This window comes from Aythya ferina, assembly GCF_964211825.1.
Source record: "Aythya ferina genome assembly, chromosome: 1".
In the NCBI taxonomy this organism is placed as follows: Eukaryota; Metazoa; Chordata; class Aves; order Anseriformes; family Anatidae; genus Aythya; species Aythya ferina.
In genome coordinates, this window is record NC_140296.1 from 33093059 (window position 1) to 33111067 (window position 18009).

General features: G+C 38.2%; 1 protein-coding gene across 1 annotated transcript in view; it reads left to right on the forward strand.

The window, feature by feature from the left end:
- LOC311445746 (uncharacterized protein) overlaps positions 1 to 16357 on the forward strand; it is a 72036-nt gene extending 55679 nt beyond the window's left edge. The window contains exons 6-7 of the mRNA XM_084538146.1: positions 8790 to 8872; positions 16171 to 16357. Coding sequence (XP_084394272.1) covers positions 8790 to 8872; positions 16171 to 16354 — 267 coding nt within the window. The 3' untranslated portion in view covers positions 16355 to 16357. The remainder of the gene's footprint in view (positions 1 to 8789; positions 8873 to 16170) is intronic.
- Positions 16358 to 18009: the final 1652 nt, after the last annotated feature.

The window sequence follows — 18009 nt, forward strand, 5'->3', positions numbered from 1 at the left end:
CTGAATCATTTGAAGTATTCTTATAGACTTTAATAGGTTATGCATCAGTTCCAGATCAGTGAATGTTTGTAGTGCATTTTGAGCTTCTTGGATGAAAGGAGCCATCTAATCACAACCTGCAATCATTTTATTATAATACAGAATTATTCTTGCTTTTTTCTCCCACTTTACTGTGAAAGTGTTATCCTGTGCAAACATCAGTACTGTCTTTTTTATTTTTTTCCAGATATACACCAAGAAATGTAACTAAAAGGATATGTGACTTTGATATAATATGGAATTAAGAGTAGTATTTTAAAAGTTATTTTTCCTTCTTGAATCCTAGTAATATTAAATCTGACATAATTCATAATTTAGTGGCAGAGAATTCTACACAGTCATTTAGAACATACTGAGACAGAGAAAAAGTTCCTATCTTTCCTCATATGCTGGACAGTAAATAATGCCAAGATTACTCACATATTTTATATTTGCTGCTCAATTCCAATATGTCCATCCCTAATTTGATTTCGTATTCTCTTTGAAGCGGTTGTAGCTATCCCTGTGAGAATGATGGTTTGGGTCGGAGGATTTGGTATGTTCTCTGAAAAATTTCCTTGTTCTTGTATCAGATCCATCATGTATTGCTAAATAACTTTTAACAATATCCAGTTTTACATTTTATTAGTCACAAGGTTTACAACCATTATGTGAAGAGACAGAAAAAAATCACAAAGGCAGATCAACTAACACATTTTAAATTGATTTAGTATTTTAACTTGAGGTAATAAGGCATCACCAAAAGGCATAATGGAATTGTTGACACACAAACTGAATTGTCTTGTTATAACTACTGCTAAAGTGCTTTTTTTTTTTTTTTTTTTTTTTTTTTTTTTTTTTTTTCCCTTTCTGGCTGATATATAGGGAATGAGAAGGCATATCTTCCTGGGTCAGAAACTCCAAGTAATATGTGATCTTATGCTTTGCAATGACCAGAGCATGTGGCAAGTGGTTGGAACTGGCTGGGTGTGTAAAAACTGGACACTGTCTTTTTTTTGTCTCTGATAGAAAGAGGTCTCAGCCTCAAAGTGCATATGAAATACTCAGATAAATTTATACATTTCATCCCTCTTGTTACCAACAGGCTCTACAGAACAAAGAAATGAATGAGTCTGAAGGGCATAATTTTCTCCCACATTCTGCTTGATAAATAAATAGATAGATAGATAAATAAATAAATGAATAAGTAATGTATTATACATCTAGATGAGATATGGAAGACATTTGACTGATGTTAGCAGTTTCTGTCCTTGCCAATAACTTTTATCTTGAATGACTTTTTCTATGGAATGTTTTCTGGCGGTTGCAGAAAGTTTGTGCTTCGTGTCACCAGTGTTCAGAACAAATTAATTATATTGAACCTCAAATAGGTTCAATAATGCGGAGTATTTCGTAACCTTTTTTTTTTTTTTTTTTTTTTTTTTTAACAGGGAAGAATAGAGTCTAAATTTGGTAGGGATATACATGATGGTATGAGAGGTATGTAACAGACATAGCATACGACATTCCTAGGTCCACATCCTAAAGGATATTTAGATCAGCTGCATGCTGAAGTATAAAAAAATGGGTCATGTCTCCATTTACTTTGTCACAAGACTGACAAAGATCTTGGTGGTCCACCAAGTCCTTCTTTCTGGCTGACACAATGCTGGAAGAGCAGGAGCTGTTTGGCCAATTGACCATAATTGCAATTAAGAGTGCTGAAGTACACCCAGGGGCCATCTATACCACTGTGCAGTCAAAGTAAAACTGGGACTTCCAGAGGTGATGTAAGCTGAGGTTGCTTTATTGAAGAAATCATGGAATGAGGAAAGAAGCTGCTATAATTTTGGATCTTACCCTCCATGCATGATTTTAGATAGTAACTACAGATCAGGCTCAGAAAGCACAAAGAAGTTTCAGTTTTCACAGTATGGGGATTGCTTCTAAACAAACATTCTAAAATCAAAAAAAAAACCAACAAAAACAACAACAACAAAACAGATCAAACCAACCAGCCAACCAACAATAACAAAAAAAGAACATAGCAGGAAATATTCTGACACAGAAGGTTAATTGGTAGGTAACAGTTCTGCTTCATGCAGGGGTACAAGAGTTCATCTGCGTAGTTGTCAGTGGGAAATTGTATAGATCTTACAGCATTAGGTTTCACTTGAAGCAGAGAAAATAAGATAGATTAAGGCTGATTCTTTATCCTCAGTTTACTTTGTTACTGTTGTCGTATGTGTTTGCCTTTGAAGAAGTTTACAATCCAAGAAATTATTGGACTACTGAGCAAATTTATAAATGCTGCAAAAAGTTTTCAATGTCTTTGATATGCCATGAGTCAGGTCTTCAGAGAAATCATCATTGTCCTATGATATCAGCAGAAATACGAAAATTCATTTAATTTCCATTCATCTCTTGCAGAGGGCCCTATGACAGATTCCTTCCTCAAGTCTTGCCAAAACGGTGCCTGTAGTCATTATTTTCAAGTCACAAAGTTAATCAGCTTTCAGGCTCGATCTGTTCTCAGCCGCTTATTTTTAGCTGTACAAGTAGAGAAACTAGGCAGTGGTACCCACTTTGTGTTTTGGGTTCACTCAGTAAAAAAATTGTCTTGTGTATTTATGAGTGCCTCCCTATAACACTGTTCCTGGAAGTAGGCAATTAGCGATTCCCAGGCAAGAAAGGCTTACCCCAGCTCCTAGTGAGCCTTCTGGTTCAGAGGACAGAGTTTTCTTCACAGACTGTTTGCTCAACATAGTTTTGGCACAGGGAGACGCAATTTCATCAAGTGGTACTCAATTTAGCTGGCAGCAAAGGAACTTTTCTACAGGATATCCCCTTACAATTGGATCTACAGGATCAGACACTTTCTTTATGCTCAATGCCTTCTTTGCCTCAGTCTTTAGCGGCAATACCGGATGTTCTCTGGATACCCAGTACCCTGAGCTGGTGGAAGGGGATGGGGAGCAGGATGTGGCCCTCATTATCCATGAAGAACTGGTTGGTGACCTACTACGGCACTTAGATGTGCACAAGTCGATGGGGCCAGATGGGATCCACCCAAGGGTACTGAGGGAACTGGCAGAGGAGCTGGCCAAGCCGCTGTCCATCATTTATCAGCAGTCCTGGCTATCGGGGGAGGTCCCAATCGACTGGCGGCTAGCAAACGTGACGCCCATCTACAAGAAGGGCCGGAGGGCAGACCCAGGAAACTACAGGCCTGTCAGTTTGACCTCAGTGCCAGGAAAGCTCATGGAGCAGATCCTCCTGAGAGTCATCATGCAGCACTTGAAGGGGAAGCAGGCGATCAGGCCCAGTCAGCATGGCTTTATGAAAGGCAGGTCATGCCTGACGAACCTGATCTCCTTCTATGACAGAGTGACGTGCTGGGTGGATGAGGGAAAGGCTGTGGATGTGGTCTACCTTGACTTCAGCAAGGCTTTTGACACCGTCTCCTACAGCATTCTCCTCAAGAAACTGGCTGCTCTTGGCTTGGACTGGCGCACGCTTCGTTGGGTTAGAAACTGGCTGGATAGCCGGGCCCAAAGAGTCGTGGTGAATGGAGCCAAGTCCAGTTGGAGGCCAGTCACTAGTGGCGTCCCCCAGGGCTCGGTGCTGGGGCCGGTCCTCTTTAATATCTTCATCGATGATCTGGACGAGGGCATCGAGTGCACCCTCAGTAAGTTCGCAGATGACACCAAGTTAGGTGCGTGTGTCGATCTGCTTGAGGGTAGGAAAGCTCTGCAGGAGGATCTGGATAGGTTGGACCGATGGGCTGAGGTCAACTGCATGAAGTTTAACAAGGCCAAGTGCCGGGTCCTGCACCTGGGGCGCAATAACCCCAAGCAGAGCTACAGGCTGGGAGAGGAATGGTTGGAAAGCTGCCAGGCAGAGAAGGACCTGGGAGTGATGGTGGACAGTAGGCTGAATATGAGCCAGCAGTGTGCTCAGGTGGACAAGAAGGCCAACGGCATCCTGGCTTGTATTAGGAACAGCGTGACCAGCAGGGCTAGGGAGGTGATCGTCCCCCTGTACTCAGCTCTGGTGAGGCCGCACCTCGAGTACTGTGTTCAGTTTTGGGCCCCTCGCTACAAGAAGGACATCGAGGTGCTTGAGCGGGTGCAGAGAAGGGCGACGAAGCTGGTGAGGGGCCTGGAGAACAAGTCCTACGAGGAGCGGCTGAGGGAGCTGGGCTTGTTCAGCCTGGAGAAGAGGAGGCTCAGGGGTGACCTTATCGCTCTTTACAGATACCTTAAAGGAGGCTGTAGAGAGGTGGGGGTTGGCCTGTTCTCCCACGTGCCTGGTGACAGGACGAGGGGGAATGGGCTTAAGTTGAGCCAGGGGAGTTTTAGGTTAGATGTTAGGAAGAACTTCTTTACAGAAAGGGTTGTGAGGCATTGGAACAGGCTGCCCAGGGAAGTGGTGGAGTCACCATCCCTGGAAGTCTTCAAAAGACGCTTAGATGTACAGCTTAGGGATATGGTTTAGTGGAGGGCTGTTAGCGTTAGGTTGGAGGTTGGACTCGATGACCTTGAGGTCTCTTCCAACCTAGAAAATTCTGTGTAATTTATAAGCCATGTAAATAGCTTATACATTAAGTTAGTAATTAAGGACAGTTTTACTGCCCAAAATGAAATTTATTTATTTATTATTAAATTTATTATTTTAAACGGCACATGAAGAATAAGGAAAGATAATTTTTAGTGATTACAGCAACGTGATGGTTTGATCCAGCCATAGATGTTACATAGATGTTAAGTACTTACTGGTAAGGGACTTGAAAGCTGTGGTTTGAGTGCCTGAGCCTTACAGACAGTAACTATAGTGGGGAAGTAAATGCTACCAGGGAATTTCCTGAGTGTTAGAAGTTAATTATCCACCATGCTATCCACTATCTGTCCCTGACATGATCATTGTCTGTGCCATAGAACGTTCTCCCAAAACGTTTCTACAAATATTTCATGACTTCAGATAGAGGTAGGACCATTCCCTATTCTTGCCATAGTCACTGTCATCTGGATGATCTGATATGGCTGTAGGCTGTCCCTTGCCCATTAGCCCCAGGGCCAGAGAAGATCTCTCACACATATTTAATGCTGGAGTATGGACACAGGTGCAGTAGACTCCAGAAACCTGGATGAGTTGCCCAGGTACTAGGAGAGAACAGAACCCAAACTAGTTTTGCAAACAGGCATGCATACATCTTCAGTTGCAGAGATATCCATAGTGGAAAGCTGAGGAGGCAGAGATCTGAAATCCCTCCCCTCTATAATTTTTATGTTCTATGACTCCTAAGTGCCATGGATACTGATCTGTTTTGGTGACAGAGCCTTAGAACACTGCTTGAACTTCAGAACATACAGAACTAAAATTTGTATTTAAACATTTTAATTTTTGTTCTTTCAAAGAACTGAGAAAAGTGTAGTTTTCTTTTAAAACAACCACTGCGGAACTAAAGGGATCAAAAAGAAAGATTACAAGGTTTGTGACTAAACGTCACAAACAGGGTTCAACAAGGTTCAACAAGGCCAAATGCAAGGTCCTGGACCTGGGTCAGGGCAATCCCAAGCACAAATAGAGGCTCTGCGGAGAATGAATTTGGAGCTGACCTGAGGAGAAGAACTTGGGGGTATAGTTGATGAAAAACTGAATACAAGCTGGCAATATGCACTTGCAGCCCAGAAAGCCAACTATATCCTGAGCTGCATGAAAAGAAGCATGGCCAGCAGGTTGAGGGAGGTGATTCTCCCCCTCTGCTCTATTCTCATGACACCCCACCTGGAGCCCTGGGGCATCCAGCACAAGAAGGACATGGACCTGTTGGAGTGAGTCTGGAGGAGGGCCATGAGGATGATCAGGCTGGAGCATGTCTCCTTTGAAGACAGGCTGGGAGAGTTGTGGTTGTTCAGCCTAGAGAAGAGAAGGCTCTGGGGAAAAGCCTTCCCATACTTCAAAGGAGCCTACAAGAACTCTGGAGCAGGATTCTTTGTCAGGGAGAGTATTGACAGGACATCGGATAACAGTTTTAAACTAAAACAGAGTAGATTTAGATTACATATAAGGAAAAAATTCTTTACTCAGAGGGTGGGGAGGCACTGGAACAGGTTACCCAGAGAAGCTGTGGATGCCCCATCTCTGGAAGTGTTCAAGGCCAGGTTGGAAGGGGCTTTGAGCAACCTCGTATAGTGGAAAGTGTTCCTACCCATGTCTGGGGGGGGATGGATCTATGTGATCTTTAAGTTCCCTTCCAACCCAAACCATTCTGTGATTCTGTGATTAGTTATGTAGTGATGGGCTGAACCAAATGCCTGCCTCACTACTTATAAATTCTCAGAGTATTCTTAAACTCTTCTGTCTCATTTGAACTTGCTTATATACTCCTTGGCTTTGTGCTGTGCACAGCACAAAGCTATCTTGAAGCAAAAACTAGGACTACTAAATACTGGATGACAATGACAATGCTAATAATAAAAGTATCATTTGATTAATTATGCCATTCTTTATTTGCATGAAACAGGCTCACATTTCCTTCTGCATTTTAATAATACAGTAATGGTTATTGTAATGAACTCATTAAATCTGAGAGTCAATATTAATGGACTATGAGAAGGATCTTTATGAACTTCATTGGCAGGCTACAAATAGTGGATTAATATAATTTACCGAATGAGTCAATTGGTTGTATAGTTATGAGTAATCAATTTATATTACTGTGAGTGCCTTAAGTTAGAAGCAAACATTTTAAAATATGGGGCTGGATCCTTGTTAGATGTAAATCAATAAAAGGAGGTTAATCTAAACTAGCTGCAGTTTTGGATGAGCATTTTAGCAAAGGAAATGGTGTTTATATTGATAAAAAATATTGTCAATACTAAACCATCAGGCAGCCCCCAGAATACAACAATACTGTGTTCATATAATGTGATTTTAAATGACATCTGTGTATTTTATTTGGTATACTGTGTACCTATAGAAAAAAATCATGAAATTTTATTTATTCTTGTTTCTATCTGTGTATCTACATATATTTTTTAATTTTTTTTTTCATCTCAAGTACCATTTTCAAGCTTTTATCCAAGCTGCAAGAGTTAAGCACTTCCTTCATTATTTTAAATTACAACTGTGTTAATTTTGTTGTGCAATTGCTTGTGTTTAATAGCTGTTGCAAAAAAAAAAAAATTATGAAAGCTGTATTAAAATTGGAAAAGCTGACAATGTGGCAGTAATTCAATTATAAAAATCCAGACAATAAAAAATGCTAATGCCCATGTAAATATTATCCTTCAAAATAAAGATTTTATTAAAAGCAAGAATGTCATGAACTGTTTTTACCCCTTATTGTTAGGTTCTTAGCTGGGATATCCAGGTATAACAAAGTGAGTCTTCCTCTACAGCAGAGATTGACAACAGTGGAAAATATTGCACAGCTTTCTAATCTGAGTTTGAAATTCTTAATGCTGCCAAAGGTTTCTATTTCTTGATTTATGACTTTGTTAGTGTTGGGATTTGCTGAGTACCCAGAGAATGGAAGCAGGAGGTTGGCACAATGAACAGGTCCCAACACACAAGTTTCTTTGTTTCTTCTTGTTTTGAAGGCACCTACCTTCAGGTCTCCACCAATATCTGGGGCCTTCTTTCTGTCTTTCTTCTATTTGATGCCATTCACATCTGATTAGTACAGTGTTTGTCTAACAACCTGTGCCTCAATGAGAGGACTTAATTTCTCTTTCCATCTGCCTATTTTCATATAAACTGTAGAAAATTAAAGAGCACCCTTAAGACTTAAACCCTATGTTGAATTTGGTTGGATATTAGCTAGTAAGTTAGAAAGTAGAGACAAAGATATGATTCTCCACGTAAAAATAACAGAAAATAAATCTTGTTTCTTTAGGAAAAAAGACAAAAGCCTCAAATACTATGCAAAAGGAATTTTAGCTGGGTAGTTTTTTCCTCTTTTTCAGCTTTCATTATTGTGTGCTTTTATGTATTTATTTATTTATTTTTAATCTCAAAAAAGCTTTGAAACCTCGTTCCCTGTTTTACTTTTCTCAATCTAATTCAAATTAGTGTAACTTTTCTTCTGCTCTCTCTCGACCCTAAGTCAATGAGGACTACATATAAGAGTTTCTGTTCATCATTCTGAGTCAGAAGTTCAAAGTGTTTGAATACAGAGTTTTGATGCAAGCAAGAAAAAAATGTTGAAATGATCTTGGGATGTGTTATAATGAGCAAATCACCCCAGAGAGTAGAATTGTCTCATTCAGTATCCTTGTCTTACTCAGCAGGTTTCACCTTGTTGAATTTTACAGGTATGTACTGGTTCAAAATGCACATGCACATCTCAGGAGTCACAGCAAGTTCCTGCTTGGAAGCAAGAAACAAATAAACAAACAAAATGAATGGAGACCTCAACCCACTCATACACTCTTTGGAACATTGCATGCTTTTGTAATGTAGCTCAAAAAGAGAAAGAGAGAAAGAAAAAATAAAAAGCCAACCCAAACACACAGTATTTTCTGACCTCTGCTATAGTCTTTTATCTTGGCCTTTCACTTTTCTCCTGGACATTTGACCAGATGACCAAGCCTCTGAGTCTTGTTATTAACACTTCCTCTCTCATGTGCAATAGAAACTTTGTTACCTGATTTTTCAAGCATCTTTTGTTTTTCATTCATTCCAAGATGAAAACATCTACAAAAATAATAGTACTATTTTCTTTTCTTTTTCAAAGCCTTTCTTTTTTGTTTGTTTCTAATTGTCAGTATTTGACAACACACAGAATTTACTGGTATGGAAAGATTTTGAAGATTTTACCATCTGCCAACCACCATGAAGAACTACACAGGTAGTAATTTTTTTCTGTGTATTGGGAGTAAAGGGTTTTATTCTTCATATAGCACAGTAACATAGGTCCTGTAAGTTTATAAACACTCCAGACACTTGCAAGAAAAACACTGCAAGAAACACTTGCAGCAGACAAAAGTCAATTCAAGTTGAAGGAACTGTGGTCCCTTGTGCCAGCAGTGGCTATGAGCAAGACTAACTCTTGTGAAGCCAAAGAAAACCTCTAGTCTCTAGTTCATCACAAGCTGTGCAAAGATAATAAAAATATCTTTTTTTTATTATTATTATTAATTATAATATAAATATTTTAAGTGAAATGTGGCAGAACTGATCTTTGTAGGACAACCAGTGACTGAAGCTGAGGATGGGAGTAATTTCTTCCAGAGTCAGGATACAACTTTCAGACAGATGATTTTTGTGTGTCTTAGCTCCAGATGGAAAGCTGGATTCCTAAGCATGTATGTAGATTTATGTATTAGGGTATGTTGTAACAAGCTCATGTGTTCATGTTTAGTGAGAAAAAATAAATAAATAAAACACTGTGAGGAAGCTGGTGCATGTCCAGGTCATAAAATGATACAACATTGACATTTTGCTGAATTGTGCAGGCAGACTGCATGGCTGTCACATTTTTGGCTAGGATAGAGCTAATTTTCTTCATGGAGACTCATACAATGCTGTCTTTTGTCTTTTTTTTTGATGAAAACAGTAGCGATATAACACACCAGTTGTGTATGACCAAATGTGATGGATCTCTCCTCTACAGCTGTAAAATTTAACATCTAGAACTGCTGACTTCCACTTGCAAATAACCTATTTAGAGCAGCTTAGCGTGGTGCTGCCATGTCCTGTGGCCATGCAGTAGCCAATTGCTTCATTGTAAAATCAGCTTTGTTGATAGTTGTTCTTGGTCTTTCTTCCAAGCTGGGTTGTGGACTTGTGTGGTCAGGGCAGGATACACAAAACCCATGGCACCCACAGCTGTGATTCACAAACTCCATTAGAAGATTAATAAATTTTTTCATAGACTACACAGACTAGTAGTGGGTGGTAATTAGCAATGCTTTATGGGTACTGTCAGGGCCTGGAATGCATCCACCTTTTATCAGATTAGTTGACTGAGCCAAAGAGTTTAGTTGGCTGAATCCAATGTGAGCTTTGTTGCTTTGTTGCTGATAAGAGCTGTCACAAAACAAACAAACAAACAAACAAACAAAAAAGCTAAAAATAAGGTCTCGCATCTCCTGTCCCATGGAGCTGCTTTTAAGCTCTTTCTGTAACACCAGCATCCCACTTGCGTTACCCTGCAGCTGATTTGCATCTAGGTCTGCGCTCAAGCTTGTAACTCCTTGATCCAGGCCCAGATATAGATATAGACCCATCAGCATGGCTTTCTGTGGCAAGCTCAGAATTACTGTGTTGTGGTAGCCGTGCTGTGTGATCACACTGACCACTGTTTCTGGTCCTGATCTCTGCCTTGACTGGAGCAATTCTTACCTTAAAATCACTGTCCCAGTTTGCCCATGGAGTCTGTGGAGTCTCCATCCTTGGAGATGTTCAAAAGCTGTCTGGAAATGGACCTGGGCAACCTGCTCTAGGTGCCTCAGCAGGGGAGGTGGACCAGATGACCTCTAGAGGTCCCTTCTAACCTCAACCACTCCATGATTCTGTGACTTGCCACTTGACATCTTGGCTCCTTATAGTCAGGTCACTGTTTCTGCCTGCCTTCTTATTTCCACTGTTCTCATTTCACTTTCCTGGAGGAGCAACTGGCCCTCAGCGCTCCCTGAAAGCTGCAGACTGAAGTTGATTAGAGAGAGAAGGCAAAACATTCTGATTCTGAAGGCAAAACATTCCATACAAGAACTTTCCATTCAACCTGACTGCAAAGGTCCATGGGAGCCTCCAACTTCACTGGACCATGCTCAGCCCCAAGTTAAGGGCTCAGTTCTTGACAGACAATGTGACAGCTCTGTACAGGAAACATTACTATGATTTAAATATTTAATGGGTAGTTTTCATTTGTCTAATTAAGTTGGGATACTTCACTGTAGGATGTGCTTTCCTTTTTATATACGTAAAATTCCAGATATTTTAATGTTATATCTATTATTCTCTAACATGGCTAAATGTTGGCCATATTATTCCCTGCTGCAGAAAAAGCTATTAAAAATGAGGAAACAACATGAGTCTCTCTTACCCTAGATTTCTGTCCTTTTTCATAGGACAAATCTGTTTTGTTTTTCTTTTTTATCCTATCTTTCAAGCTATCTTGGCACTACAGCTAATCCCTCATTCATATTTACAATTCCCCTTCTCAATGCATACGGGACAGCAGACAATGGAGTTCTGCTATCATAAATGAGCTGAGGAGCTAGTCTTAGTTACGGAAACTGGTTTGTCTTTAGAAATTTTATTTTCTCATGCCAGTCCTCAAAACACATATATACACATATGTGAAAGGTCATTATTGTCGTATGCTGAAAAATGATAAAACCTTTTCAGATATAAATTTAGATGGTTATGTGACAGTCTTTTCAGGTATAAAGTAAGACCACTTGCTTTAATTAGGATGCACTGAAAAAAAGCATCTGATACATGATAAACAAAGAAAATAAACAATCTTTCCTCCCTTCACAACTCTGTCTTTGTCTATCACCCTCATGTTTTTGTTTTCTTTGCTGTGTATCTTCCCAGAGCTCTGGCAGTGAATGTTAATGATGAAGTGTTTGGTTCTACTCTATCCAATTATTCTCAGAAAATTAAGCCCCACACACTGTATACTTTAAGTATGATGATATATTCCCACAAATGAATAATGATGATATACAGAAGAGCTCAAATTCTGATTCCTGAACTTTTCTCCGACTGGTCAGGAAAGAATAGCAATTAATAGAAATAGACTTGTTGAAGGGCAAATGTTTCTTTAGTTTTGTAAAAGATTGTTTATTTTTGAAGGTAAAAACAGGTTAGAAAAAATCTGACTGAGCAGGGAAATATACCAGAAAAAACATAACAAATTAACACCTGCATGACTCTGCCATTTTAAAATGATGTTTTCCTAAACAGTTCAGCATGAAGAAATGATTGTAGGTGATATTCCTGTTTAGTCAGAAGTGACAGAGCCATTTGATTTCATGAGCAGTAAACAGGACATACAACCTCAGTAAAAATAACAGCAACCAACTAGCAGATTCAGCAATAAAGCTGTATTAGCATAATGGGGAAGGAACATTGGAACGCTATTTGGAGATTTTCATTAAGTTACTCTGGTGTACATTAGGGAGTCAGCCAACAAAAGTAAAAAGAAATAGACATATTTTGAAGCAAGTGGGTTGATAATTTGGGGTCAAAGCTCTAATTACTGTGTTCGAAAGACTAGAGATGATTTCTAGATCACCTCTAAGTTTACAATAATAAAAGAAACTTATTTTCCTGTTCAGAATGTTGTATTTGTTTTATTTGGTAAGGATTTTGTGTTGTTTCCTATACTAATAATTTTCTTCACTCCAAGGCCTGTTGCCTTGCAGAGTGTTTCTCGTTAACAACTTCCTAATTTTTGATGTTGTTGGTTAATTGTACTTTACATGTGAATTCCAGAAATGATATGCTGCTGGAATGACAGGTACCACCAGCTCCTATACAATTACTGCTATCAGACTGTAAATTTTGCTAGCTTTGTTACTTAGTTCCTCCAGGATCACCATGACTGCTCATGTCCAGTGTTGACACAGCTACCCAAGGGCATAAATATGATGCAGCATATTGATGCATAAATCCCCGATATTACTCAGAGATGAAAGCAATGGGAAAAATATTTCCAAACTTTCTCTCTCAATAACTTCAGTTAAGAAAAGAGGATCATCAAGGCCTGTATTTTGCATAGAAAGTCAAACTAAATTCAGGGTATAAATAATTAAAGTGAGTCCTGTGTAGCTTCTGCAGCTCTGTTCTGAGTCAGATGCACTGACACCAAAGGACAAAATGAGTTTAGCAAATTGCCAAAAGAATCCAAGAAAAAGGTGGAACAGATGGAGCAAGATGACTTTGGTGATGTATAATAAAGTTGTCAGAGACAACTGACAACAATTGTGATTTTTTGTCTGATGACCAAAGATCTCAATAGATTTTACCAGTATACACAAGAAAAAATATAATGTAAACAAATTTGAATCCATTAACATTAGAATCGTGCATTTGCTGTGCATTGGAGTAAACAAAATCCAAAATAAGCCCCAAAATCTTTAAAAAAAGGAAAGAAAGAAACAAGTAAAAACAGATAAATAAATAGGTGTCAACAGGGTGGTGGTGGGATTAGAGATACTTATTTTTCACTGTGTGTATAAAAGTCTCTTATTAAATCATCTACAATTAAGCACAAAGAACAAAATAAAAATACTAAATACTTCTCCCCATCTTCTTTCAATTCAAGCTCTAAACAGAAATAAGTATGTTTGAATCGCTTCAGACAAGATTACATAGAACTCTCCTGCACACTTGTGAAATGAGGGATTGTTCCCTTGTGTGGAGAGAGAACAATCCTTCATTGCACAAGATGAACTGCCTTTTCATCCTGGAGGTTTATGATTCTATCATATGATTTTCTAACTGTACACTGTATTCTTGAGAACAAAAACAAAGATTGCTGACTAACAGAAAATGGTGAATGAAAAGCTCAGTTAATGATGAAAAGGTTTGGTACTGAGAGGTGGCCAGCAATTCCAGTTTCTTCTGCTCATCTGTATACCAGTGGGTGAATACCCATTGTTACAGACAAGGTTTGATGATCAGAAGAATAGTTCTGAGGGAAAGTTAAGATTCTGAAGGCCTTTACAGTTTCCTCTGGGACTGATTTTTTTTCACATGATTTTAGCTATGCTTTCACGGTGCAGTAACTTTACTGTTCTATTGCACCATACATTAAGAAAAGTATGATAGTCCCTGAGAATCCAAAGATTCTGTACATTGCATGGTGCAGCCTTACTTCCATGGCTTCAATGTCTGCATAAGACACCTGGACTGAAAAACAATTGGTGTTATTGGAACATGCAAGCAGAAAACGGTGTTGAGGGAACAGCAGTGGGTAGAAAGTAGATAATACTGGGCAAGGAGAAGACTGGAAAGGTAGATATGTACAGTGATTTAAATTTAAGCCTCTGAAGTTTTCAAAAAGAGCTCTTTCTCTGAGGAATAAATGATATTAACACCTGCCATGGGAGACCCCCAATTTACCAAATATTCTGTAATCTCTTATGATTAACTTTCAGAATTATTAAAACAATAAATAACGCTTTTGATAATTTTCTCTGAGATCGTGAACATGGTACCAGTAAGGCTGCTACCATTTGCTCACTGGTAGGCTGACCTATATTAACATTTTCAAAAATATGTAGATGACCTGGCTTCTTTGTAAGATTTTCAGATGTGTCTAAGAAAGGTGAAGTATTTCAGTGCTTAAATATGCAGGTACCTGGGTATCTTTTTTTCTTTTTCTTCTCAGAAATGTCACTGCACTTAATTTTTATTGGTTTCAATGACATTAATTTCAGTAAGAGTAGGTTAGCAAGTCACTTTCAAAAAATCCTACAAAGCATCTACACAAAATTTAAAGTCCTTAATCACTTTTGTAAATCTGACCCTTTTGTACTTATAATCGCAGAAAAGGGCAGGAGAATTTGAACTCTGAATTACCCATGACATAGACAAGTAGGTACTTTAGGAAATGCTTGAACATCATAACAAATTTGTTACTTCATACTCTTCTGTGACATTGTCTTCCTTCATTCTATTGAAATGAACAAATAAAATAGGCAGGTATGTGGTTTACAATAGGATGGTAATTAAACAAGACATACTGTGGTAAGTATGTAAATTAAAATTGTGTTTGGTTTTAATTCTGTCTAAATACAAGAAATATAAAAATACCACCAACACTGCCAATAAACTCGTTTTATTTTTCCTTTAATCTCCCCTTCTTCTCTTAACCTCCTCCTCTTCTCTCCTTCCTCTCCTTCCCTCCCTGCTTTTTTTTTTTTTTTCTTTTTTTTTTTTTTTCTTTCTTCTTTTCCTGAGAGCCTCATACAATAGGAAATCCTCAGTGGTGCTGCGAAACTGCTCAGTGTTATTCCTATTAGGTACCGAGGAATTAACAGCACAAAATCCTTAAAAGAGAAAGGGGAAAAACGTGTTTACTTACTGTTTTGAAATAACTGAGGATTAATTTCACGAGGTTTAAACCCTCTAGGACCCAGAGGACCCTGGGAAGAACTAGGAACCCCACCCACTGCCTATTCACCATTGTCACAGTAAAGCAACAAGGAATTACTGTCCTCAGAGTCTACAAGAGTCCAAAAAAAGAAAGACTATGCTGTCATTTGACAATGTATGTATGATCTTATTTATATAGGGACTACATGAGTAGATGAAATAATTTTGTTCCTTTTCCCAACCAGTTCTGATTCATGATTACATAGAGAATTTCCTTCCATGAAGTCCAATATAAAGGAAAACTAGTCTTACAGATAAAATATTTTGTTTCAACGTTTCTAACAAAGACAGTTTTCTCAGAGACATTTGTTAGCGTTTTGCCACCGTGTTGTTAACATATGAAATATGTTAACATATGAAATATGTTAACATATGAAACAAATTTAATAAAGTAGGGTTGGAAACAGCTTAATAACCCCCCACCATCCCCCAAGCATGGGCCCCTAACAAGCAAACAAACAAAATAATAATAATAAAAAGACTTGCTTTACAAATCCTTACAGGTCAAGAAGAGAACAAGCACATTTGCCTCCTTATAGCCTTGCACCTCTCTGTAGATTTCTATCATGATACAACTCCCTATATAGCCTGTATCTCCTTTTGTGCTCAACTGTAGCAGTCAGAACAAGTTGAGAATCACCCACTTCCATCTACAGCTCATTAACATCCAAATTAGGTGGAGAATCACTTAAACTCAACCCAAGCGCACCACAGAATCTAGAAATGTTAAATTTGATTAGGACTACAAATCTTTTCAGATCCAATGATGTATCTGACAGGCAGGTAGTGCCTGTTTCTTGTCTACTGGTGTGGTAACTGGTATGGCAGGGAGGCCACAGGCAAAATTAGGAGTCAGGATCTTGCCCCTGGAACATTCATTTATTTTATTTTATAGGAAATATAAAATGTTCCCTAGAAACAGACTGGTTAAGTCTTTTTTGCTGTGAACATGTAATATACATAAAGAGAATTTCCCTTTTTCAGGTCCTTAGGAGCAATTACAATTCTCCACTCTCTTTACTCAAAATCTAGGTTTCCATCTTATGAAGAACCTGCTTTCCCAGGACCAGGAGTTGTCAATATTGTGCCAATGACGCTATTTGACATTGAAATGCATGCATTGGAGCAGTCTTCCACCTGGTCTTCAAAAGTAACTATTGAAAAACAAACAAACAAACAAAACAACAACAACAAAAACGATGTTCTTAAACTGTAGTTTTACTTGCCTAGGTAATGACAGACATGATGGCAGGGCTTTCAGAGCAGAAAGCACAAGCTAGCTCAGATTCCAGGGTATTGGCTTGGGGCAATATGTTGATCAGTGATGCTATGTGTACTAGAAATAGTCCAATTGCTTGTCTCATTTAATGCGTGTGGTGGAAAAATTGTTATGCCAAGTAGACAGAAACAATAAAGACTTTATTTTTTTACACTAAATAAATGCTTTTTAATATATTGGATTAAGAAGAAGAAATGTTTAATTTTTTAAAATGAATTCTGTCTACAAATATTAAAAGTAATTTGTGATTTTTTTCTGCCTAAACTAGTATGATTTCTCCTAATGTCTTAGACCTTTGCTATTTAAACTGTTTTTGTTTGCTTGTTGTTTTTGTTCAGTTGCTTTTTGTTTGTTTTTCTTCATTTCCAAGGATCTCTAAATTACTCTGTTTAAATAAATCCTAGCTGAAAGATGCCCATTATTTTTTATTTTTTTTTTTTATATACTTAACCATCTGTGATGTGTATTTTAGTTATCTAGCAGGATTTAATGTACCATTTTAGAAGGCAAAATTCTTCTATACAATTTATTATTGATTAAGTAATCCAAAGGTTTACCTTATAACATCAGGGTGCCTTACTCTGGATAAGTAGAAACTTCCCAAGTGTACATTGCTACATTTCCCACTTAACAAATTGTTTGTTGCAGTAATAGTAAGAATAATAACATATTCTGTGAGGCTCTGAGCAAGTATTGCTGCAACATTTATACTAAATTTTACCCAACTGTCCCAGCCATCTTACTCTCAGATGACTGTAATGATGCATGGAACCAATGGGTTCTCTGTTATGGTGCACAATGTACCTCCACCATAACTTGCGTCTGCCTAAAACTTCCTGTGGCAATATGAGTTAGAGTTTGTCTCATACAGACAACCCATAAAGAAGCTTGCATAGCATCTATAACTCCATGGACATCTCCAGGAAATAACTGTGGCTCATTGTTTTCCTTTTGCCCAGTCAGTGTAGTGACTGGAGACTGGGGGAATAAGAATTTACTACTGGCAGATGTGAGCACTTTTGACCACTTGCACATCCTCCTCCTCTGCCACTCAATTGGAGCTCCACCCACTAGCCAGCACTGGTAAAGAAACAGGCAGGCACATAAAGTTTGTTTGTTCATTCATTTGTTTAATTAATTAATTAATTAATATTATTTTTCTTGTTTATTTGCAAGATACGGAGAATAATACAGGAAATAGTTGCTGAAGTCCAAGGCACTTTATGCCTTACAAAAAGCCATGATGTGTAAATAAAATAAGAAATAGACAAGTATGCACTTTTGTTCTTTTTTTCCAACAGTACTACTTAACTAGAGCTCTGGTCCCTTATTTTGTAAGTAGGATTCTTCAGCAGAGTCAATAATTGTGACATGCAAAATAATGAAAAGAGGTTAGAACAACAAAAAACAATCAAGCAAAAAAAAAAAAAAACAACAAAAAAACAAACCAAAAACACGTGGAGGGCAGCAATGACAGATAGAACAGAATGTAAAAGCATATTCTATTAACCACATTTTTTCCCCTCCATTTTATTCACATTTATTGAAATATTCCCATTTTGTTTCAAGATACAGGAAAATGAGAGTTATTA